The 26498-nt window shown below is 46.9% G+C and overlaps 1 protein-coding gene across 1 annotated transcript in view; it reads left to right on the top strand.

The window, feature by feature from the left end:
• The first annotated feature begins 1131 nt into the window (after positions 1 to 1131).
• LOC311127950 (cingulin-like protein 1) overlaps positions 1132 to 26498 on the top strand; it is a 45706-nt gene continuing 20339 nt past the window's right edge. Inside the window, exons 1-8 of the mRNA XM_084159852.1 lie at positions 1132 to 1256; positions 13927 to 15637; positions 15770 to 15864; positions 18030 to 18126; positions 18684 to 18785; positions 19080 to 19228; positions 20230 to 20368; positions 20654 to 20866. Of these exons, the coding sequence (XP_084015978.1) occupies positions 13976 to 15637; positions 15770 to 15864; positions 18030 to 18126; positions 18684 to 18785; positions 19080 to 19228; positions 20230 to 20368; positions 20654 to 20866 (2457 nt within the window). The 5' untranslated portion in view covers positions 1132 to 1256; positions 13927 to 13975. The remainder of the gene's footprint in view (positions 1257 to 13926; positions 15638 to 15769; positions 15865 to 18029; positions 18127 to 18683; positions 18786 to 19079; positions 19229 to 20229; positions 20369 to 20653; positions 20867 to 26498) is intronic.

The following is a 26498-nucleotide window of genomic DNA, read 5'->3' as shown; positions in this document are numbered from 1 at the left end:
TTGGAATACCTACTTTGTGCCACAACAAGGACTGAGGTCAATTGTTGGTTTTTCTCTCTCAAGGTTCAGAGCAACTAAAGAATGAGAATGATAAAAAATATATATATATCATCATGCTTGGAAACTAGGTGTAAAAAAATTATGGGAAGTATTGTAATAGAAATATAAAAATATCTGTTATTCTGCTGTAATAACTCTGTAATTTGTTATTTTATAGCACTGTAATGTTCACAAAAATCACAAAGTCAACATTGCAAATTTTTTAGCATTTCAATTTCAACACTTTTGGGAGGTTTCTTGTAGTTCGGACTTCATACTGTATGAAAATGCTGTATAATGATGTAAATGTAAATGTAATAACAGCAGCCTATACCCAGAGTATTCATTAGGCAAATTGAACAGAGGTAAGTGATTATCCACTAGATGACGCTATTGGTCTTAAAAATAGATTAGCAAATTGGGAGTGGTCCACACATTACAGTGAATCCATATGCTTCAGTAGACATAAATTATCTGCGTACAAATTGTAAAAAATAAAAACAGAAAAAAAGTGAACCTATTAATTGCGGACTTTTCTGTTGTGTTTTCTTTGGTAGCTTTATTATAATCACAAATCCCTATTAGGGCTAATGGAAAATCCATTAACTGGTCCTAAAGGATTTTGTAAAATAGCTCACCAATGTTTTCTCTTATGATTAATGATGATGATATAGAACGTGATGGACCCTGCCATATGAAGTGTTCCATACAGTATTCATTTTCATTTTGATTCATAAATGGCAATCAACATCAATATGGGCTATTCATATTGATATCAGCACGATTAACTTTAGTAGGGCCTAACTGTTGCAACTGTGGCTCGCAACAGAGTATATTTGAAACTGATAAAGGGATACTTTGACAAACAGGTTGACCGACAAAAAGTTGGGAGCGTTTGTGCCACCTGTGGTCTGGTCCTGGATCAGCTGGAGATTTCTTTCCAAAAGTCGGGAGTGTTCAGTTTGACATTGTCAATCTGGTCCTAGGTCAGTGTTTTGAGGTTTAGTGATTGGCAGTAGGCCTTGAGATGGGCGGGTTTACGGAGTTCTTAGGAGGGGGCGGGGAATTGCGGAGCTTCAGGCGTCTCTAAACTGAACTGACTCAGAAAACAAGACCTGCAACAAATAGATTTGGAACAATTCCGTGGAGTATGCCACTTAAACTTTTGGCCATTATTGAACAACTAATACGCGGTTATTGTTTGTAAAGGGCAGCTGGTAAGTGACAAGTTTCTCTTCTTGCATTTTTTGTTACAGTAGTCATGAATGCGTCATAGCGTGGGAACTTTAGGTCACTGACAGGCCAGTGGCCGCTTTAAACACATATGCAGATGAATTGTTTACTTGTTTAAAATAATCATAGAGAAAACTAAATTCAAAAATCGTGATATTTCATGTTTGCCAAATAGGAAGTTAAACCACCTGTTGTACCCTAAACTAAAGCATCGGTATAAACTTTTGAAAATTTTGCTAATCTTGCCCTGTTTTGCACCTATTCACTTTTTCCAATTAAATTATCAGTGCAAAACAATTTTTTACACAATACTTCTATTAAGTCAATAGATATTAAAGAGGAATATGTTTGTATACAATTTATACATTGTATAAATTACTTACAGTATGTATTTAGAATTGTTGTATACTAAATGAATCCATTCAGCATTGAACAAATATTTTGAGTCATACATGTTACACATTCTTTAACATCATATAACACATTCTGTAATATGAATGAATGAATGAATGAATGTATTCAGTATGCAAAAATTATTAAAGTCATGCATGGCTATCTTTACCCAAGAGCATGTCAAGAGCATGTCTTGGAGTAAAATGTACACTTATTTTTCAACTTTTCTCCTAGTTTTCCATTACTTGCTGTTATCTACTTGGTATGAATGCATGGGTTATACAGTGCATTCGGAAAGTATTCAGACCCCTTGACTTTTTCCACATTTGTTACATTACAGCCTTATTCTAAAATTTATAAAATTGCCCCCCCCACAGTTTTTTTATAAATTTTGCAAATGTATAAAAAATAATATATATATAACATTTACATACAGTGGGGAAAAAGTATTTAGTCAGCCACCAATTGTGCAAGTTCTCCCAATTAAATGTGGTCCTCTGTAGCTCAGCTGGTAGAGCACGGCGCTTGTAACGCCAAGGTAGTGGGTTCGATCCCCGGAACCACCCAAACACAAAAAAAAATGTATGCACGCATGACTGTAAGTTGCTTTGGATAAAAGCGTCTGCTAAATGGCATATTATTATTATTAAAAAGATGAGAGAGGCCTGTAATTTTCATCATAGGTACACGTCAACTATGACAGACAAATTGAGATAAGAATATCCAGAAAATCACATTGTAGGATTTTTTATGAATTTATTTGCAAATTATGGTGGAAAATAAGTATTTGGTCACCTACAAACAAGCATGATTTCTGGCTCTCACAGACCTGTAACTTCTTCTTTAAGAGGCTCCTCTGTCCTCCACTCGTTACCTGTATTAATGGAACCTGTTTGAACTTGTAATCAGTATAAAAGACACCTGTCCACAACCTCAAACAGTCACACTCCAAACTCCACTATGGCCAAGACCAAAGAGCTGTCAAAGGACACCAGAAACAAAATTGTAGACCTGCACCAGGCTGGGAAGACTGAATCTGCAATAGGTAAGCAGCTTGGTTTGAAGAAATCAACTGTGGGAGCAATTATTAGGAAATGGAAGACATACAAGACCACTGATAATCTCCCTCGATCTGGGGCTCCACGCAAGATCTCACCCCGTGGGGTCAAAATGATCACAAGAACTCAAACTCAACTCGTCGTGTTTGGAGGACAAAGAATGCTGAGTTGCATCCAAAGAACACCATACCTACTGTGAAGCATGGGGGTGGAAACATCATGCTTTGGGGCTGTTTTTCTGCAAAGGGACCAGGACGACTGATCCGTGTAAAGGATAGAATGAATGGGGCCATGTATCGTGAGATTTTGAGTGAAAACCTCCTTCCATCAGCAAGGGCATTTTTTAAAAAATTTTTATTTTTTTATTTCACCTTTATTTAACCAGGTAAACCAGTTGAGAACAAGTTCTCATTTACAACTGCGACCTGGCCAAGATAAAGCAAAGCAGTGCGATAAAAACAACAACACAGAGTTACATATGGGGTAAAACAAAACAAAGTCAAAAATACAACAGAAATAAATATATATACAGTGTGTGCAAATGTAGCAAGTTATGGAGGTAAGGCAATAAATAGGCTATAGTGCAAAATAATTACAATTAGTATTAACACTGGAATGATAGATGTGCAAGAGATGATGTGCAAATAGAGATACTGGGGTACAAATGAGCAAAATAAATATTGTACATATTAATAAATATTGTACACATGTACATATTACCTCAACTACCTCAACTAGCCGGTGCCCCCGCACATTGACTCTGCAACGGTACCCCCCTATATATATAGCCTCCCTACTGTCACTTTATTTTACTTCTGCTCTTTTTTTTCTCAACACTTTTTTTTTTTTTTTTGGGTTGTTTTATTTTTACTTTTTTTGTTTAAAATAAATGCACTGTTGGTTAAGGGCTGTAAGTAAGCATTTCACTGTAATGTCTGCACCTGTTGTATTCGCCGCATGTGACCAATAAAATTTGATTTGATTTGATTTGAAATAACAATATAGGGATGAGGTAGTTGGGCGGGCTAATTTCAGATGGGCTGTGTACAGGTGCAGTGATCGGTAAGGTGCTCTGACAACTGATGCTTAAAGTTAGTGAGGGAGATAAGTGTCTCCAGCTTCAGAGATTTTTGCAATTTGTTCCAGTCATTGGCAGCAGAGAACTGGAAGGAATGGCGGCCAAAGGAGGTGTTGGCTTTGGGGATGACCAGTGAGATATACCTGCTGGAGCGCAGACTACGGGTGGGTGTTGCTATGGTGACCAATGAGCTAAGATAAGGCGGGGATTTGCCTAGCAGTGATTTATAGATGGCCTGGAGCAACACAGACTTGAAGATGAAACGTGGCTGGGTCTTTCAGCATGACAATGATCCCAAACACACCGCCCGGGAGCAACGAAGGAGTGGCTTCGTAAGAAGCATTTCAAGGTCCTGGAGTGGCCTAGCCAGTCTCCAGATCTCAACCCCATAGAAAATCTTTGGAGGGAGTTGAAAGTCTGTGTTGCCCAGCGACAGCCCCAAAACATCACTGCTCTAGAGGAGATCTGCATGGAGGAATGGGCCAAAATACCAGCAACAGCGTGTGAAAACCTTGTGAAGACTTACAGAAAACGTTTGACCTGTGTCATTGCCAACAAAGGGTATATAACAAAGTATTGAGAAACTTTTGTTATTGACCAAATACTTATTTTCCACCATAATTTGCAAATAAATTCATTAAAAATCCTACAATGTGATTTTCTGGAAAAAAATTCTCATTTTGTCTGTCACGTGTACCTATGATGAAAATTGTCACGGTTCAGACAGACGACCAGAGGACCACAATTGCGTCACACCAGAAAGTTTATTAAAACTTAAGGGAAAAGGGAAGTAGGGAGTGAATGAAGGCTCCAGGGGTAACAGGGATCCCGTCCAATGTGCTGGGTCTGTGCCCCCCCCAGTGGCAGCGATGCGTCCTATGAAGCCGGTGGTGGGTGGTCCAGAAGTCCTGGGGGGGGGAGACACAGACACAACAGGGCGGAATGAAACAAGGCAGCAGTACAGTTCAAGGGAAATCCAAAATACGTAGTAGCAAGGCAGAAGGCTGGTCAGAGTTACCGGGATTGAAGAGTAGTCAGGAGTCGTTATGGCAGAAGCAGGTCTGGATCTCCTGGGGCAGAAGAGTATCCAAAAATCAGGCAGGTCCGGGGTCACAAAACCAGGGTGAGCCAGAAGCGCGAGCAAACAGGTTCCGGGTGTGAGCTTTGCAGACGATCTGACACCGGAGAGCTGAAAGACAGGGCCTTAAATACTGGGAGAGGTAGTGGGTAATGCAGCGCAGCTGGCAGAGTAATTAGAGCAGAGCAGAGCAGGGACAGGTGGAGCTAGTTAGGCTGAGTAGAGAGAGTGGTGAGCAGAGTGGAAGAAAATTAAGGTGGTAACCCGGTGGAGTGAGAGGCTCATGACAGAACCCCCCCCCCAAGGGACGGCCCCAGAAGTCCCAAGAGCAACACCACGCCGGGCGGGAGGAGGGGAGCCGGAGGAGGGCTAGAACTCCTCCGAACGGTCCGAGTGAACGTCCTCATCCTCGGAGGAAGCCGGAGGGCCGTGGTCGGGAGATGGGACAGGTCCCGAGACAGGATCAGGCACAGGACAGGAAGCCGAGCGGGCAGGACGGTTAGGGACCCCTCTGGGGCGGCCCCTACGGATTGCAGGTTGATCAGGATGCCGTTGGTGGAAAGCGGTGATGAGAGTCCTATCCACAATCCGACTAGCTGGCACCCAGGTCCTTTCCTCAGGTCCATAGCCCTCCCAGTCAATGAGGTACTGGAGACCCCTACCCCTCCGTCTGGACCGAAGCAGGCGGCGGACGGTGTAAACCAGACCACCATCGACGAGCCGTGGAGGAGGAGGACAAGGCGCAGCAGGGACCAGCGGACTCTCATGGATGGGCTTAATCTTAGACACATGGAAAGTGGGGTGCACCCTCAGGGAATTAGGCAGTTGGAGCCGGACAGCAGTTGGGCTAATCACTCTTATGATAGGGAATGGGCCAATGAACCGAGGTGCCAGCTTCTGCGACTCCACCCTGAGTGGCAGGTTCTTCGATGACAACCACACCCTTTGACCAACATGGTAGGTGGGAGCAGGAATTCTCCGACGGTTGGCCCCGGTAGTGTAGCTGGCAACGGATCTGAGGAGTGTGGCTCGGGCTTGTGACCAGGTGCGGCGACATCGACGGGCAAAAGCAAGTGCAGATGGGCAAGTAACCTCCTCTTCCTGGCTGGCAAATAGAGGAGGCTGGTATCCATAAACACATTGGAAAGGGGACATACCGATGGCAGAGCAGGTCAGAGAATTGTGTGCGTACTCCACCCATGTCAATTGCTGCGACCAGGAGTGGGGGTTGCGTGAAGTCATGCATCGCAGTGCCTTCTCGAGCTCCTGATTAGCCCGCTCTGACTGCCCATTGGATTGGGGATGGAATCCGGAAGTCAGACTGACTGTGGCTCCCAGCAGGTGACAGAACTCCTTCCAAAAAGCGGAGGAGAATTGTGGACCACGGTCAGAAACTACATCCTTTGGCAGTCCGTGGATCCGGAAGACGTGTTCCAGGACCACCTGGGCGGTCTCCTTGGCGGTTGGGAGCTTGGGGAGGGGAATGAAGTGTGCCATCTTGCTGAAACGGTCAACTATGGTGAGAATGACGGTCATGCCACTTGAAGGGGGCAGCCCCGTGACAAAGTCAAGGGCGATGTGAGACCAGGGACGTCTGGGCACAGGCAGGGGCTGCAGCAATCCGGCTGGGGGCTGGCAGGACGACTTGTGTTGGTTGCAGATGGGGCAGGCTTGGACGAATTCCCGTACATCCTTTCTCAGAGAGGGCCACCAGAACCTCTGGGCGAGCAGGTTGTAAGTGCGGGTGGAGCCAGGGTGACAAGCTAGGCGGGAGTCATGTCCCCACTGAACGACCTGGGACCTCAGGTCTTCGGGGACAAAAAGGCGGTCAGCTGGGCAAGTGCTGGGACCTGGCTGGTTACGGAGAGCCTCCAGCACCTGTTCCTCAACAGCCCAGGTCAGAGCTGCAACGATGCAGGGACTTGGCAGAATCGACACAGGGTCCTTGGAGGGGGTGTCATCCTTCTGGAATTGACGGGAGAGGGCGTCTGGCTTGGTGTTGCGTGATCCAGGCCGGTATGACAGAGTGAAATTAAACCTGGTGAAGAACAGGGCCCAGCGGGACTGCCTGGAGTTCAACCGTTTGGCCGTGCGGATGTACTCCAAGTTCTTATGATCGGTCCAAACGAGAAATGGAATGGTGGACCCCTCCAGCCAGTGACGCCACTCCTCCAAGGCAAGCTTAACAGCCAGCAGCTCACGGTTCCCTATGTCGTAATTGCACTCAGAGGGGGACAACCGACGTGAGAAAAAGGCACAGGGATGGAGCTTCCTATCCTCCGCAGCCCACTGAGAAATCACAGCACCAACTCCCACATCCGAGGCGTCCACCTCCACAATGAATTGCCGGTCCACATCAGGCATCTGGAGGATGGGAGCGGAGGTGAACCTCACCTTGAGGGTACTGAAGGCTTTGTCGGCTGCTGGGGTCCAGGTGAAGGGTTGCTTGGTGCTGGTTAGAGCAGTGAGAGGGGCAGCAACGGTACTGTAGTTCCGGATAAACTTTCTATAGAAGTTAGCAAACCCCAGAAACTGTTGCAGCTTCTTTCTGTTCTCCGGAACTGGCCATGAAGTGACTGCTGATACTTTGGCAGGATCCATTTGGATACTTCCCTCTGCCACTATGTACCCCAGGAAGGCCACTGTCTTAACGTGAAACTCACATTTCTCTGCCTTGGCGTAGAGGGAATTCTCCAGAAGACGATGAAGGACTTGCTGGACATGGCGGGTGTGTTCAGACAGGTTTCTGGAGTAGATTAAGATGTCATCCAGGTAAACGAAGACAAACTTGTTTAACATGTCCCGCAGTACATCATTCACTAGAGCCTGGAACACAGCAGGAGCATTGGTGAGGCCAAAAGGCATAACCAGATACTCGTAGTGGCCTGTTGGTGTATTGAATGCGGTTTTCCATTCATCTCCCTCCCGGATCCGCACTAGGTGGTAAGCGTTTCTGAGATCCAACTTGGTAAAAACAGTGGCTCCCTGGAGCAACTCAAAAGCAGAGGTGAGCAGAGGCAGAGGGTAACGGTTTTTCACTGTGATGTCGTTGAGTCCCCTGTAGTCGATGCAGGGGCGAAGAGATCCGTCCTTCTTCCCCACAAAGAAGAAGCCAGCACCAGCAGGAGATGAAGATGAACGGATTAATCCTGCGGACAGAGAGCCATTGATGTAGTCCTCCATGGACTTTCTTTCAGGAGCAGACAACGAATAAAGACGACCCTTTGGAGGGGCTGTTCCAGGGAGGAGGTCGATGGCACAGTCGTACGGTCGGTGAGGGGGCAGAGATGTGGCTCTTGCTTTGTTAAACACCTCTCTGAGACCATGGTAGCATTCTGGGACATTGGAGAGGTCAGGAGCGGAGTTAGTAGGTACTGGCCGAGGGGGTAGTGCGGCAGCAAGCAGGCAGGTTCGGTGGCAGTCCTCTCCCCACTCCCTGATCACCCCGGTCACCCAGTCGAGCTGAGGGTTGTGCCGGCGGAGCCATGGGTAACCCAGGATGAGGGGTTGGCCTGGAGAGGGGAGCAGGTGAAACTGGATAGTTTCTTGATGGTTTCCGGACAGACCCATCGAGACCGGGGCCGTGACATGAGTGACCGATCCGAGTAAGTGTCCGTCCAGTGCCCGGGCAGGAATAGGAGGTGTCAAACGGAGGTTCTCCAGTCCCAGTTGGCGTGCCAGCTTGATGTCCATTATGTTGGCTTCGGCGCCAGAATCCACCAGAGCAGCCAGGGTGTGAGTTGAGTCAGAGAGGCGGAGGTGAACTTGCAGCAGGGGTTTGCGGTCGGAGGACTGGATGGTCATTGAACTCAACCGGACTCCCCCTATGCCCGGTGAGCTTCGGCCCTTTAAAGGGCAGGTTACCACACGATGTCCATCACCTCCACAATAGAGGCAGAGGTTTGAGGTGAAGCGGCGCTGGCGCTCTGCAGGAGTGAGAGAGGCTCGCCCAATCTCCATAGGCTCAGACTGATCAAGCTGACCTGGGTGAGTGGCAGTAGATGACAGGAGCCCAGTCGGATCTCTCCGAATGCCGGTAGTAGGTGGACCTTGGCGCCCCCTCTCACGACGACGGGTCTGTATCCTTCTGTCGATCCTGACAGTCAGTGCGATGGCTTCATCAAGAGTGGAAGGCAGTTCATGGGAGACCAACTCGTCCTTGATATAGTCAGCCAAACTATGGAAGAACGCGTCCACCAACGATGGTGTGTTCCAAGAACTTCGTCTAGCCAGGGTTCGGAAGTCGATGGAATGGTCTGCGACTGTACGTCTGCCTTGTCGAATACTGAACAGTTCACGACACGCCTCTGCGGTTGGTGAATCCAGGTCAAACACCTTCAGCATCTCCTCAGCAAACAGGTCGAAGGTTGCACATGCGGGGGTTTGACGTTCGAACTCTGCTGTTCCCCAGAGTCGAGCTCGGCCCGTCAGGTGAGTGATGGCATACCCAACTTTAGCCCCCTCCGTGGCGAAGGTCCTTGGCTGCAAGGAGAACTGAAGTCGGCAGCTAGTCAGGAATGGCCGGACCTGGGTTGAATCGCCGTTGAACCGCTCGGGGTTTCCAATCTTGGGTTCCGGAGCAGCGGCTGCAATGACCGGGGCAGGTAACTCGGGGGCAGGGCTGGTGGGCAGACTGGCTGGGGTAAGGTTGGTGAGGAGTTGAATGATCATGGCGAGTTGTTGTTGCTGCTGCTGGAACTGCTGCTCATGCTCATCGGTTTCCATGTCGGGGAAAGTGTGCGCTGAGTCCATAATGGTCAGATCGTACTGTCACGGTTCAGACAGACGACCAGAGGACCACAATTGCGTCACACCAGAAAGTTTATTAAAACTTAAGGGAAAAGGGAAGTAGGGAGTGAATGAAGGCTCCAGGGGTAACAGGGATCCCGTCCAATGTGCTGGGTCTGTGCCCCCCCCAGTGGCAGCGATGCGTCCTATGAAGCCGGTGGTGGGTGGTCCAGAAGTCCTGGGGGGGGGAGACACAGACACAACAGGGCGGAATGAAACAAGGCAGCAGTACAGTTCAAGGGAAATCCAAAATACGTAGTAGCAAGGCAGAAGGCTGGTCAGAGTTACCGGGATTGAAGAGTAGTCAGGAGTCGTTATGGCAGAAGCAGGTCTGGATCTCCTGGGGCAGAAGAGTATCCAAAAATCAGGCAGGTCCGGGGTCACAAAACCAGGGTGAGCCAGAAGCGCGAGCAAACAGGTTCCGGGTGTGAGCTTTGCAGACGATCTGACACCGGAGAGCTGAAAGACAGGGCCTTAAATACTGGGAGAGGTAGTGGGTAATGCAGCGCAGCTGGCAGAGTAATTAGAGCAGAGCAGAGCAGGGACAGGTGGAGCTAGTTAGGCTGAGTAGAGAGAGTGGTGAGCAGAGTGGAAGAAAATTAAGGTGGTAACCCGGTGGAGTGAGAGGCTCATGACAGAAAATTACAGGCCTCTCTCATCTTTTCAAGTGGGAGAACTTGCACAATTGGTGGCTGACTAAATACTTTTTTTCCCCCACTGTAAGTATTCAGACCCTTTACTCAGTACTTTGTTGAAGCAGCTTTGGTAGAAATTACAGCCTCGAGTCTTCTTGGGTATGACGCTACAAGCTTGGCACACCTGTATTTGGGGAGTTTCTTCCATTCTTCTCTGCAGATCCTCTCAAGCTCTGTCAAGTTGGATGGGGAGCATCGCTGCACAGCTATTTTCAGGTCTCTCCAGAGATGTTTAATCGTGGTCAAGTCCGGGCTCTGGCTGGGCCACTCATGGACATTCAGAGACTTGTCCCGAAGCCACTCCTGCGTTGTCTTGGCTGTGTGCTTAGGGTCGTTGTCCTGTTGGAAGGTGAACCTTCACCCCAGTCTGAGGTCCTGAGCGCTCCAAAGCAGGTTTTCATCAAGGATCTCTCTGTACTTTGCTCCGTTCATCTTTCCCTCTATCCTGACTAGTCTCCCAATCCCTGCCGCTATAGAAACATCTCCACAGCATGATGCTGCCACCACCATGCTTCACCGTAGGGGTGGTGCCATGTTTCCTCCAGATGTGACACTTGGCATTCAGGCCAAAGAGTTCAATCTTGGTTTCATCAGACCAGAGAATCTTGTATCTCATGATCTGAGAGTCTTTAGGTGCCTTTTGGCAAACTCCAAGCGGACTGTCATGTGCCTTTTACTGAGTGGCTTCCGTCTGGCCACTCTACCATAAAGGCCTGATTGGTGGAGTGCTGCAGAGATGGTTGTCCTTCTGGAAGATTCTCCCATCTCCACAGAGGAACTCTGGAGCCATGTCAGAGTGACCATCGGATTCTTGGTCACCTCCCTGAGCAAGGCTCTTCTCCCCTGATTGCTCAGTTTGGCCGGGCGGCCAGCTCTAGGAAGAGTCTTGGTGGTTCCAAACTTCTTCCATTTAAGAATCATGGAGGCCACTGTGTTCTTGGGGAATTGTGTGTAGATTGATGAGAAAAATGTTTTATTTAATCAATTTTAGAACAAGGCTGTAATGTAACAAAATGTGGAACATTTCAAGGGGTTCGAATACTTTCCGAATGCACTGTACATGTCATAACATGCTATAAGTAACTGATATTCTTCCATAAATAACTGGGGTACTGTACATGCACAATATACAAATCTGTTTTAGGGATTTTGAATTATGAATTGCATAATATTTCTAAGGCTTAATAGCTCACCCTGGAATATGAATAAACTCAGTACAGTAATAATATCAAACCTGCCATGAATGTAACTCTTTTGTATTCCGTTTTTAATCTGGAATCAAGGCAGTGTCCTAATAACAACACACCACCATGATGTAGAGAACCAGTCACTGCACATGTAGATTATTCTCCTTTTTTATGTTCTCAATCTTTCCCTGGAAAGATCAAAGGCAGGGCCTTGACATCCTAACCCCCTCTCAGCACTGACCTTTGGTCTGAGGTGCATGGGGACCGTGGCGAGGGTAGTGCTCTAGTTATGGAGCGCAGGGGAGGAGGGGGGAGGAGGGGGGAGAAGTTGGCTCAGCAAGTGTTTCCTCCCTTGCAGAGAGTAACACAATGAGAGGAAAGGGCTGCACTCACACCTCACAGCATTTGTGTTGTTGGATACATGTGATACTTGGAGTGAAAGAGGCTATTGTGTCGTCTTCTGCTTTTTTCTGTCCTCCACAGTGCCGTTCCTTTTGGATAAGGGGCTTTAACTTGGCCTCATTGTTTTCCCTTCCCTTCAATGGCTGTAAAGTATGAGGTTCTGTCCTCTGAGTATTAATAGAATCAGGAAGAGCCTGCTGCATCACTCCTATTCTCCCTGTCACACCTGATATTAACATGCTGGTTCAATTCTGTAGAACCGTAAGCAACACTCGTTTTCAGTTTGAAAGAGTGATTTATTGAGATTTCCTCAAAGGTCTTGCTGGCCTGTCTGTGCATTATCTGCTGTTACCTTTGTTTCAAGTCCTTATCATAGCTCTTCCATCCCTATCACGATTTGTCCTGCTATTGTAACAGCAGGCCATTCATGACATTCATCTATGTATTTGTTTGTTTGGGGGTGAAATAGGACATTATCAGCTGAGCCTACAGGACTCTGATAAGAGCCAATTGTCTATAGAAACACATGGTGCCCACTGATGTCTGTGATGCTGTGCGTCTCTGCTGGCCTTCCTGTGAGCTGATACAAACCTGTTTCTCAGGGTCAAATGGCCCTATGCTCTGGCCTCAGCTTCAGACGACACACCACTTGTAATCTGGCAGATCATTCACATGTATTATATTTCTTTACTCAGAAGACACTCAGATACTTGAGTCAAATAACTTGATCTCTACTTTATCTGCGTATTATAATGTGAATACACAATAGTGTCAAGGTGGTCTAAATATTCAGTCGCTTGTGTATATTAGTGGCAGGTATAGTAGCAAACAGTTGAACCTATCAACACAGGTTCCTGTCATCAGTGGTGTGGTGTCTCTCTTCATGCTGTGGCTTTAAGTGGGGTTGATGATAATGGCCATGCTGAAGGTGTATTACCTCTTACCCCAAGCTGCTCTTCCCATGGTATACTGTTACACCAACCAGGGCCCTCTACAGGGACTGCAAATCACAGTATATTTTACAAAGACTGGCAGAGGTTGGTTCAAAAGATTCACAGATAGACAGACAGACACGCACACATGCACACACACACACACACGCACGCACGCACACACACATTCACTAACAAAGACATTCAAGAAGGTTACTGTATAGGCTACGGCTATTCATAGTCATGGGATTTCAAGGTGTTGTGTGACATATCGTTGGAGTCTGTCACTATGCTGTCATACCACTCTTTTATTGTTAGCCCATTAGACCTGCTTACACCTTTATGTGCAATAAATATTCATTTACACCATGTATATAATTATTCACTTATACCTGTTAGTAACAGCCTATTACAGCGCATTAAGGTACCAATTAGTAACCTGCTTGTTATGGTTTCATATACAGTACTTGGTCATGTTTGCCCTTCAAAAGAGTGTAGGAAATGTTGACTCACTGTTTTGCAAGTTCAGTGTTTTGATAAAGACTGGCCTCTCATGTTTTTTTAGGGCAGTGCAGTGTCTCACTCCTTCATTTGGCAGGATAAGGGAAAGGGATAACTTGTCAGTTGCACAACCGCACCTCTGAATCAGAGAGGTGCAGGGGGCTGCCTTAATCGACATCATCGGCGCCCGGGAAGCAGTTGTTGTTGGGGGTTAACTGCCTTGCTCAAGGGCAGAACGGCAGATTTTGCCACCTTGCCGGCTCGATCAAACCATAAACCTTTCGGTTACTGGCCCAACGCTCTTAACTGCTAGGCTAACTGTGGTGGAGCTGAACAGTTAGGGGGCTCTCTGTGGAACCACTCTCTAGACACAGAGACCATTAAGTACAGAAAAAATGAAAATTAGACCAGATGACATAATCAAATGTTGTGAGGCTTTAAACTCTGATTAGCAGGCCATGGAGCGGTGAAATGTTTGCTGACATTATTACATTTGATGGCATCTCATTTCTGACTAAACCAGATTATGTCCTTTTTTGCAGAGGTGGGCCTGATCCAGGGAGAGGGATTTATTATCTTGCTGCATTCCTGATGGAGTCGTACAGAGTCAGCCAGCCCGCCCGCTCTTCCAGGCCTCACAATGGAGGTGGCTCCTATGGCCTCAGCATTAGGGTCCAGGGGATTGACGGACACCCGTACGTGGTGCTGAATAACCAGGACCGTGGGTCCCACTCCTCCTATAAAGATCCTAATAGTAACGGCTACAATGACACACAGGGCTCCTTCATTGACAGCTATCATGAGTATGACTTCAAAGGAAGCAGGGAGGCTGTCTCTGACAGCCCCTTTGTTGAGTACAGGTCCCAGAAACAGATGCAGTTTGGGGGCTCTCACAATGGAGTCACAGAGCAGGGGAAGAAGCCAGCATCCACCCTGCTGAACTTCCAGAGGCACCCAGAGATCCTCAAGCCTTATGACCCGGAGAACAACACCTTGAACCTGGACGGCTACCACAGCCTTCCTCCCCGGCCAATGTCCCTGGCAGAGACTGGGAGCACCTACCAGGGCTCTTCTCCCAGATCCACCTCCCCAGTAGTCACCCATGCAAGGTCATCCAGCCTGGATCATAGGAGGAGTCCTGCCCTGCAGGAGAGAACACAGCCTCAGCCTCAGCCCCAGCCAGCCCCCTCTAAGTCTCAAACCAAACTAGTCCAGCCTCAATCCAAGCCTCAAGCCCAGCCGGCTCAGCCACAGTCTAAGCCTCAGACCCAGGTGGCCCAGCCCCAGTCCAAACCCCAGTCTCAGCACCAGTCCAAACCCCAACCCCAGTCTGTGCCACAATCCAAACCCCAGTCTCCACCCCAGTCTCAGTCTTCACCCCAGCCCCAGCTGCCCCAACGCGTCCCCATACCCCAGCCCTCTGCTGTGTCCAGCCCACCCAGTGAGCAGACCAAGGCTTCCTGCCGGTCCGCCAGCTCCATTAGCAGTGCCAACTCTAGCCTGGAGCACAGCCGCCATGAGCCAGATGTCCTCCCCCTGCGCAGGGTTGATTCCAGCGGCCCCGTGCTGCAGTCCTCGTCCCGCTCCCGCCACTCCTCTACCTCCTCTACCGACCAGCTGGATGCGCTGTATGCAGATACCATCAACCGCCACCAGAACCGACGCTACATCCCCTTCCAACCCGGCACGGGCCGAGACATCGACACAGGCTCCATCCCCGGCGTGGACAAGCTCATCGACAAGTTTGACGGTAAGGATGGTGGTCACCAGCGACGAGGCAGGGCGGGCCGCAGGAACAGGATCAACCCAGAGGACAGGAAGCGCTCAAGGAGTGTGGACAGCGCCCTTCCCTTTAGCCTCCGGGGAGAGTCGGAATACATGGATGAGTTTAGCAAGAACCAGGGGAGGTCTACGGAGCACGTCCTCCGCCCCTCACAGCTGTATCTGCAGAAGGTGTCTGGGAGTAAAGACACCTGGGTGACAGCGGTGGAGGGTAAGCCAAGTGCCAAAGCTACGGCCTGTGGTAGCAGTGCTCCAGGCTCCCCTCAGAGCATGACCTCTAAAGCAGCAGGCTCCATCCAGGGGTATAAGGCGGTGCTAAATCGCTCCTCTACGCTACCCCTGGACAGTACAGATGCTGAGGATGGGCAATCTTCACCAAGCACAAAGATTTTAATAAGTGTGGCTACAACCTCTCTATCCAAGCCTTCCTCTAACTCGGGCAAGAAGCCTGGTGCAGAGATGGATGTGCAGGTAAACAACACATTATTTATGATTACAGTTAGGTTAGTTGTTTAACAAATCAGTCTCTATTACTACGTAGCTACATGTGAAAGTATCTGTCAGAACTCTGATGGCTCTCTGCTTATTACCTCTTGCATCCAGGTGACACCTGATCTTTTGAAAGGTCAGCAGGAGCTTTCACAACAAACACATGAAGAGACGGCAAAACAGATTTTGTTCAATTACCTCAAGGATGGGTGAGTTTTTACCTCACTGATGTAATGTTCCTGGTTCACTTTTTATTGCAGAACATTTTCCAGTTTTACAGCAATGTCCATTCAATCTAAATGGTATCGTATGTATAGATTAATAGTAAATGTTTTGTACGAATTGCTAATATATTAATACACTAGTAGGCAACATGATGACACCATGAGTATCACGTTCACTATGCAGCGGGCAGTAAACTGCACAGTCTAAACATAACATGTGCCAAGTTACACTCTTAAAACTGCAATATGTAACTTTTTGGGCTACCCCACCAAATTCACATAGAAATTCACATAGCAATATGTGTTATAGCGCTGTCATTCTAATTGAAAGCAAGTCTAAGAAGCGGTAGATCTGTTCTATGTGCGCTATTTCTATGGTTCCCGTTCTTACGTTTTGTTTTTGCCTTTTTTACATTCGGTTTTGTACACCAGCTTCAAACAGCTGAAAATCCTATATATTTGGTTATGAAAAAAATATTTCACCGCTGTTTAGATGGTACAATGATTCTATACACTATACTTGCTTGTTTTGCCACATAAACTGAAATTAAGCGAACTATTAAAATTTTTGCAAACAGGAAATGGAGAAAAGATTTCTGCACAGTGCATCTTTAAGTAATGCATCATTTGAAAAAGAAAATGCCCCATGGGAGCACTTGAATGTTTTTTATTTATCTGAGTCTGACTGTTTGTGAATTTATACTCCCATTCAGTCTCCACCTCCATATCTAAGCTGTGGTCGATGCAGCTGCTTAGTGGTGTTCGATCCTCTTCCCATTTCTCTTCCTCTCTCTCTACTGAGGAATGTAGGGTATCAACCTTGCTCATCACCTGATTCTTGATGTTCACCTTTCACCCCACGCTGTAAATCCCATCACTTACAGTTGGGGGAAATGGAGGAGTTATCGGTGGGAAGCATCTCACATATATACTCTGTCAGATTAGTATCTCTATGGTGTACTTCACATGGTTTAAGATAGATGAACTGGTGAGGGTGATACATTTAAATTTTAGTCATTTAGCGGATGCTCTTATCCAGAGCGACTTACAGTTAGTGAGTGCATACATGTTTTTTTTTTTTTTTTCATACTGGCCCCCCGTGGGAATCGAACCCACAATCCTGGCATTGCAAGCGCCATGCTCTACCAACTGAGCTACACGGGGCTACATGATGGTTTATATTATTAAATAGTAAGATGAGGTGCTAGACAGTCTTTTTGTTGTTGTTCAGCTTGCTAGTTTCACTCTCTGACAGTTTTATAGCTAGACTAGGTGAAAAGGCTTTGGGAGGGGGGTGGGGAGTTGTTGGGGGTTTACAAAGCTTAAACCATGTATGTTCGGCATGAAGCCAAGTCTGAAAGTCCAGTGCATATATCCAATACGATAACATGTCAATCACAGCACCAGTAAAGCTGGATCTTGGAGTTCCTATCCAATCCCAGGTCAAGTTCTGTGTCTCTCACAGAGCATTGTTTCATGGTTTGACTGTACATTTTGTCCATGGTTTTAGAAGTTTTGCATTTTAAATCCTAAACTTCTGAAGTGCCTCAGTTCCTCAGTCTCTACATTCCATGTGTGCTCCAGGTTTGGTCGATGTCCAGCGAGTGCAGGAAACTGCTTTGGTTGTGTCAGGTCACAGGTCAGGGGTCAATGGAAAGGAACACAGATGGAAGTGGTGTGCTGACACTGAGTCATCAAAGAAAGGACAAACATTCACCAGCAGAAGTTATAAAACTTTGATGAAGGAGAGGGGCTAGAAATCCCCTGTCAGGTAGTGGAATGGAATGGAACCTTAGAACCTTTCCCCGGGTTGTGGCAACCCAATGTTCTGTTCATTCTCTGTCCGATATAGGAAGAGAGAGGGTGCACCCTGCATACAGCCCGGTTCTTTAGCAGGGCCAGGGAGTGAGGGAGACACATTCCCCAGCATGTGCCTCCTAATGGATGGGCGTAACGAGGTTGAGCGGGTCGCGAGGTGACACATCAAAGCAGTGGGCCCCCGGCAGAGCAGGAACCAGAACAGTCTGGGATTAGACCCTGACCTGATCCACCTACCACACACAGAGACCCCTCTTTAGCCTCAGATCAGCCGAGTGTGGGAGTGCACCTGAGTTCTGACTGTGTGTGTGTGTGTGTGTGTATGTCCGCAGGAGCACTGATAATGAGGACACCACCAAGAGGAAGGTCAACCTGGTGTTTGAGAAGATCCAGACATTAAAGTCGCGGGCAGCGGGGAGCGACAACAAAGTGAGGCATTGTGGAGTTGTTGTAATTCAACTCAACAAACAGCTAAATCTGTGAGCCTCTTATCTTAGCCTTAGGCCCGGAAGCTTTCGCTTGGTGAGCAGCATACAAGCCACCAGGCTGTGTTTACCTAGCATTGACAACAGCCACTGTGGTTACCACCTCCATCAGTGGAGTCTGGTGGGAGGAGCTATAGGAGGACGGGCTAATTGTAATGGCTGGAATGGAATAAATGGAAAGGTATCAAACACATCACACATATGGAAACCACATGTTTGACTCCGTTCCATATATTCCATTCCAGCCATTACAATGAGCCAGTCCTCCTATAGCTCCTCCCACCAGCCTCCACTGACATCCATGTGTAAACCAGTGCATTATGGGGAGAAACTAGTCACCACCATTCCTTTTGTTCACTGAGAGCTGCCATGAACCAAAGCAACCGACATGTTTTTGTATTTTACAAAATAAGACATCTTAGAGTAATGCTATCATGCATCAGTGATTTTGAAAAGGGAAATGGAGTCAAATATAACTCCTGTCTCTGTTCCCCCTCCCAGTCTCCTGACATAGCTACCCAAGCCAAAGCCCTACAGGAACAGAGGGTGGCGCTGGAGAAGGAAGTTGTTGAACTGAAAAAGCAGCTGGAGGAGCAAGCAAAGGTAATACTATGATGCCATGTCAGACATGTTGAACCTAGCTGCTATCTTGGATGCCTGTGCAGGACATGAGAATCCCTGGCTCCCGCCTCTTAAAACACAATAATCCTATTGGTGCTAATAGCTAATTTAAGCAGACCAGTAGACATCACAGCCACTGAGTTTGTTGGTTAGATACTGTCAAAACTGTCATTCAGATACTATACAATGAACGTCATGCATTTCATATTTATTTGGTGTGGTGAGATTAATGGTGTTTTATTAAAGTGTGTGTGCGTGTGTCCTTGCGTGTTAAAGAAACAGATGGGTCTGACTGAGGCCAATGAGAAGGCCAGAGCCGGCGTGAAGGACCTGCAGATGGAGCTGGAGAGGAGCCAGGAGGAATGCTCCCGACTGAGGGACAAATTGGCCAAAACAGAGGCTGAGCTCCGCACCACACTGGAGGAGTAAGTGACCGACCACCAGTGAATACACACTGTGAGGCATGGAGTGACAGATCGACAAAGCCCGGCTTAAGAAACCAGCACAATGTGGATAATCCTCAGATTTACGACTCTTATCAGGAGAAAGTTGTTTATCTATATCTCTTTTTTAGATTTTTCTACGTGGAGGATAAAGTTGTAGGTTGTTTTCTGTGGTCACAGGAGGATTATATGTTCTAATGTGTTCCTTGTGCTTGCAATCTCTTTTCGGCCATTAGAATTTCTGTCTTTGTCTGAACATAATGGCCTCCTATAGTTCTCCTTCCCCTCTGACATTTCGTGTTAATGTACACTGCAGAGTCACACCAAAGCCCCACAAAGTGATGAGTGTATATTATAATGGCTTAAATGTCTGTTGATATTGGACTAATCTGTTAAACCTGGGGATGGCTCTGTTGATCCTGATCATGGACAATCACAATAGAGACTGGCCATCCAAGCGGATGGCAGCTGACAGTGGAGGCCCTGTGGAGCCATACTCCCCAGTAATCTAATGACATAGAGACATCCATATCATGGACTCCATAGAAATCAGAGAGAGAGACAGAGAGGGGCCTGCCTTATAAAGAAAGAATCACTCAACTACTCTCAGTCATTGTATAATTGATTTCATTTTTCAAGAATGGATTCTCTCTTTTGAAAAAGGTTAATGTCAGTACGTGGGAATAACTACACTGAGCTGGGGAATAAGCTGAGCTGGGGTGTTCAGTCTACTTACTCTACATCTGCATGCAGGACCCCCTGTCACTAAACAGACCCTCTCTGTGTTGGAGTGGGCAGGTGGTGTGACTGTGATGTGATTGGTAGATCAGTGCCCAGGTGCTCATCATAGCCCCTGTTAGCCTGAAGAACAGGCATTTCTGACAGAGTGCATGTTGTATCATTCCAATGTGTGAAGCAGGGTGCAGGTGTTCAGGTGATGGTGTGTGTGTTGTGACTGTGTGCTGCTCTGTGTGGTCTGGCAGGCTGTTCCAGGTGAAGATGGAGAGGGAGCAGTACCAAACAGAGATCAGGGACCTGCAGGACCAGCTGTCAGAGATGCACGACGAGCTGGATGGCGCCAAGACGGCGGTGGCCGACGGAGAGAAGGATGCCATGATGGAGGTAAAACACAGGCCAGGTCCCACAGCTCTCAGAGGACAGAGCGTTGCCATAGAGGAGCTTAGCGGCCTGCATGGAAAGGGCTTTGCAGTCCCATAATAACCACCATATCAATACCATTGTAGTGCCAGTGTTGGTAATGTGTAAACATGTTATTCTTACTGGCACATTTGCTGATGCAGAATGTGCTGGAGATTTCTGTGCACATCACCTGTTGACGTAGCAGTTCATCTCAGAGTGAGATTTTAGTGAGACACTGTCACTACTTCCTCCTCTCCTCCTGTGTAGGACCTGATGCAAATGAAGCTGGACTTACAGGAGGTGCTGCTGGCCAAGGAGGAGCAGGAGGAGGTGCTGAGGAGGAGGGAGAGGGAGCTGACTGCCTTGAAGGGAGCACTGAAGGAGGAGGTGGCCACACACGACCAGGAGGTGGATAAACTGAGGGAGCAGTATGAGAAGGAGATCCGCAAGCTGCAGACGTCTGTGGAGAAGGCCAAACAGGTAACTGATGTTCTTGGGACGTTGTGTCATGGTCCCATGGAGATTTTGTCTAGTTTCCGGTTTGTCCCGGGGATGTCTCCGAGAACGTTTTTAGGACTTTCTTGGGACATTGTGTCATGGTCCCATGGAGGTTTTGTCTGGTTCACAGTTTGTCCCGGGACGTCACCTGATGGTCGTAAAGAAATGTTCTCCCCCACCCAAAAAAAAAACATGATTACACTGTGTATGTTTATTCATAACGTAATTATTGCTTAACATGTCCTCACCTGGGATTTGAACTCACAACATGGTTCACAGAATTCCGATCTTCCTGCTATGCCACCATGTCTGTATCAATAACTGATTTCCCCTGTAGGCCTGTTCCTACACTTAGCACTTCAAAGTCAACCTCAGCTCTGTTAAAAATACACAGAAAAAAAACTATTATATTTATCATTAAAACAGAATAATATGCCCCACCAACATTAGACAACTATACTGCAAACCCAAACTCAAATTGCTGAAATAAGTAAATGAAATCAATGAGAGAATAGTCAGAATAACCGCTAACTACAATAGCAGTGCAGATGGCACTCTTTTGCTAAGTGCAGAAATGTATTAAAGGTAATGAATGTGTAGGGGACTTTCAAATTCTACAGACTTTGTGGCGCAGCAGAAAGATCAGCATACCCAAATTCAGAGGTTGTGAGTTCAAATCCCAGGTGGGGTCATATTGAAAAGTGATCATGTCAAATGAGATTGTATTGTCATTCATTAAAGAATTTAACACTATTTTAGCTGAACAGCGTACCACTTACCTTAAAACACCCATACCATTTAATTACTTTACTTATAATGGTGTGGGACACGTGGGACCATCACATGACAAAAACCTCCAGGGGACCATGACACAATGTCCCAAGAACCTTCAGGGGACCATGAGACAACATCGCAAGAATGCCGTAAAAACGTCCTCTGGGACGTCCCCGTTACAAACCGGGAACTAGACAAAACCTCCAGTGGACCATGACACAACGTCCCAAGAACATCCTAAGAATGTCCCCGGGACAAACCGGGAACTATAAAAAGGTCCTCCAGAGAACGTTCCCTTGGGACCATCACACAACGTCCTAAGGACAAGTAAAATTAAAGTCCTGAGAACGTCCTTTAAAGGTCCTGACATGGTCCTCAGTGACTTCCTGGTAACTTGCAGGGAACTTCACAAAGGTCCCCCCTTGGGACCATCATGTAACGTTTTTAGAACGTTCTTAGAACGTCAGTGGGATAACGTTGTGCCAAAACCCTTAAGGGACCTAATGGTGTTGCCATATGTTCGGCATCAGTAGATATTCAATAGCTTTGAAGTGAAATTACCCTGAACTTTCCACCAGCTTCAAAGTTGCTCTGGATAAGAGCGTCTGCTAAATGACGAAAATTAAAATGAAATTAAAAATAAGATTACTCCCCCATCATTGTCTACCAGCTGTTAAGATATTTCATTTGTTTGGAACAAGTGAATAATGAATGCTATCCATAGGCCATTGAATTTGTATAACTTTAGTGTTCCATTGTGTATTTACTGAGGAAATGAAACCCTCATTATGTGTTATTATAAGGAAATCAGGCCTTTGTGTATATTGAGATTTAAATGTTACAAACAGTATGCGTACTTGAATGAGTGTCTGGAAAGTCCTCTAGGAGTTAGTGAATCATTGACTGCATGGTGCCAGTGTTAGAGAATGTCATAGTTCTATACAATAACTGCTCTACTTCTCTCTCTTCTTGCACTTGCCTCACTGCATTTCACTGCACACACTGTAATAACAACCCCAGCTGAAGGCTGAAAAACAAGTCTGAAAACAGTTCAACTGTGCTGGGCAAAAACACTCCCTCTTCTGTAGTTCAGCTGAACCAAGATAAAAAAGAATCAGCTATCTGAAAGTTAAACCAACTTGTCATCACTTTTCATTGGAACTTTTTGGACTCTGTTTACCCTAGATGACATATAGTGTCATTAAGAAGCTTTAGGAAGTATTTCATGATGTTGAGGTGTTGTTTCGCTGTAAACATATTTTACTGGGTGGCTCAACAGGAAGAAAAATAGGACAAAACAAAGCATTTTAATGACTTGGGAGAGGGGATGGGGAGAGGGAAATGGACTAGTAAAGAGAAGACAGGGTAGGGAACTGGTGGAGAGGGCAGTTAGGTGAGAGCAGAAATAGGGCTAATGGAGGAGAGAGGCATAAGAGAATCACACTGACAAGGCTAGAGTAGCATTGTGTTGACTAGGTGTTGCCTGGCTCACATGCTTCCTGTTTCTGTCAGGGCATGGAAGTCCTCTCCTTGTTCCCAGCTTCCTCCTGCTGTGGTGGGGGTCTACACAGCAGCCAGCCCCTTCTGAGATCATTTCCCTGCTTGAATAGAGTTAATTCCATTTCTGGGAAGATTTTGTCATCAAGAATTCACCGCCAGTGCTTTGTAAACAAGTGAAAAGATGGCTGACCTTATTGTTACTCAGTATTCAGACAGTTTGGCTGCTATCAGTTTGAGTTTATCTTCAGTAATTTGGGCCTTTCCCTTAAAATACCAATCCATTGTTAGGTTGTCACACACAAAAACTATTTATGGCGGTTACAGTCTACTGTACTTTTATCCACCAGGCATTGGCAGGATTGAAAGTAATAATAATTTCTGCATGTGTGAGTGAGCAACCGCACAGCCTGCTGAATTGCTTAGTATAAAGTGTGCACGGTCTGGCATTCATCTGTCCTCTGTCCCATCGAAACGCTGCTCCTCTCTCCTTCGGCCATGACATTTGCATTGATAGGGCTGCCCCATGCAGAGAATAATGCTGGAAACTGGAGCACTAAATCGTTCCCGTTGCCCGTTAATTGCAGTGGCAAGCCGTCACTAATCTAATGAGCTGTAGTTCATGAGTTGTGCAGTGTTCCTCCTCTCTCTCTCTGTTCATCCATTGAAAGGGCAGGGGTAATTGTGGACCTCAGTAGATGAATGATGAGTTTGTTTCACACAATAATAGCAGCAGGGGTTGGGATATGCTGAATAAAGTGGGTCAGAGGAGTAATGGAGTGGACATCTCCCTGGAAATATGTATATGTTTGTTTTGTGTCATTACATTTTAGGTTCAATTGTATTTTTATTGAGTGGTAGCATGGGCCATTCTTTAGAGGTTAATCTGTAGAAATAGAAACTATAGAGGTCAAACAACAGTATTAATAGAGAATCTATAATCAGACTGTAGCCTACGAGTTGTAGATTACTTATTGTAGATCAGTTCTGTGGAAGTCAGGTTTTTCACAACAGTGAGACTTGAGGGAATGTGAAAAATGTAAACAGATAAGGTGCAGTGAGCAGAGAGAAGGGTGTGTCAGAGAATGTTCCTGGCTGGTTAGAGAATGTGCACCCAGCAGACCCCCTCCCTCCTGCAGATTCTGTTACAGTGCTCCAGCTCTGACCAGTGGGTGGGGTCGGGAGGGGTGGGACGTGACCATGGCTCTTCAGGGGGCTGCTGTTATACCCCCTCTCAGGGACATTCCTGATTCTCAACGGTCTCTCAGAGGGCCCAGACCCAACCCCAGACAGCCCCAACCTCTAGACCCAACCCCAGACAGCCCCAACCTCTAGACCCAACCCCAGACAGCCCCAACCTCTAGACCCAACCCCAGACAGCCCCAACCTCTAGACCCAACCCCAGCCTCTAGTACCAGCCCTAGCCCCTAGTCCCATTCCCAGCTCCAGCCCACTCTCACCTCTCAGCCTTGATCCCCTCCCTCCCTCCACCCTACCCATACAGTCCCTGTTGCATTTTCATTCCAAAATGAATTAGCCCCAGTCCCAAGCCTCAGCCCTTATAGCCCTATCCCAAACATCCCCTGCCACACTGGCAGCCCCATCCCCCAGCTTCTAGCCCTCCACTTGAGTGATCCCTGCCTGTCTTTATTTTCTCTGTGAGCTGGAGTGTTTGTGTGTAATCATTGAAGCCATGTGGCTTGGTGAGCACCTCCTCAGGGCTGTTTGAAAGTAAAGAGTCCCACAGGAGGCAGTGTGTTTCCTCAGTTGATGATAGCGCTCTGCTGTGTTCCCTTCCCAGCACTGCTGGAAGGTGATGATTTACTGGGAGGGAGGAAGGGAGGGAGGGAGGGAGGGAGGGAGGGAGGGAGGGAGGGAGGGAGAAATATAGGGATTGATAGAGGGAAGGGATTTCTTTGGAAATCTACCAGCGAAAGAGAGGAATGAGTGTCACAGCCAAAGTTCAGCGTTTTTTGTGTCCATCTGGTTGTTATCGTGTTCTTCCCTGTTTGAAGAATTTGCCTTCAAAAAGGCTTAGGAGTTAGGATGGCTTCTCAGAATTGTTTAGATGAACTATGATATGCTGCTGCCTGTAATGTTCTGCCCAGAAATAGTTTTTCACTGGCTCATTGGATGCACACACATTTTGGTTGCATCTCCTTGCACAGAGCTGGTTGTTTATGTGTGTAGTGAGAGAAGTTGTTCCCCTGCCATGTGAGGGTCGTGCCTGTGTGAAAGGAGGCTGTGGCCTGAATTCATGGGCCTATTGTTCCTCTGATGCGTCACTGCCTGGCAGAGCTGGTGGGGACAAATACCCCCAGGAGTGTGGAGTAGAGTGTCAGCGTGCTCAGGAACGTGATGTACCGCAGCTTTAAGACCAGATGTAGAAAGCTAAGGATTTAACTCACTCACACCGAGACTGAGGAAAAGTGTGGTATCTCTACTCAATAGGCCGTTTTGTGTAGGTACATTGCTTTTAAACATCCAACAGAGTAGGGAGTACTGGCAAGTACAGGCAAAGTATTTAGCCTGCACTTACTGTCCAGTGGCATAGTCTGCTCAGGTTGCAAGTGGCACTGGTCACTCTCCCTCCAGCAGGATCTGACCTCAGCTCTGACATTCAAAGCCCAGTCATTTGACTGTGATTTCCCCCCAGCCTGACCAGGCAGCATGATTCCCCAAGGTCTGGCTTTTGTCCAAGAGTGAAAATAAGTTCTATGCTCAATTTCAGTTATTTCTTTCTACCATAATGACTTTCTGAAGGGTCTTTTGATATTCTAATCACTCTGGGTTGGCCTCATATCAACCATTTAAGAGCATAATAGAGTACTATGTGTGTGTGCAGTTTGACATTGTGTCATCCCACTCCCTTCCTTTGAAGCCACTGGCCTTCTGGCGAAGTGCTACACAATAATAATGCCACATTCTGGGAGGCTTGGAGTTTTGTGACAGTAAATGTTAATTCTCTGGTTCCATTTTTTAGACACAAAGGGCCAGTGTCCCTCAAAGCTCTACTGTGACTGCCTTCTCACTGCACTGGCCTATTTCATTCTCTATTAAACCCAAACACCCCTGCAATCCTATCATTTGGCCTGGCAATAGAGCCTCCATTTAAAAAGGTTTCTGTTTCCATGTCCCGAAGGACAAGACAAGATTTGATTGCTGGCATCTTATGGTGACTGGAGAGATGCCAGTGCTCCTCAAGTAGCAAGTTTTAATTTCCACTGCAAGCCTTTCTCCCAAGCCATCACAAGCCTGTCTTTACTAGGCAGACCCTAGTCTATGTGCCTTTTGTTGCAGAGCGACGCTATTGTAATGCATACCTCCTTGCTGGTGAAACAAA

This window comes from Coregonus lavaretus (assembly GCF_964263955.1).
Source record: "Coregonus lavaretus genome assembly, chromosome: 4".
Lineage (NCBI taxonomy): Eukaryota > Metazoa > Chordata > Actinopteri > Salmoniformes > Salmonidae > Coregonus > Coregonus lavaretus.
Note: the sequence above shows the minus strand (reverse complement) of the source record. Positions and strands in the feature narration are given on the sequence as shown.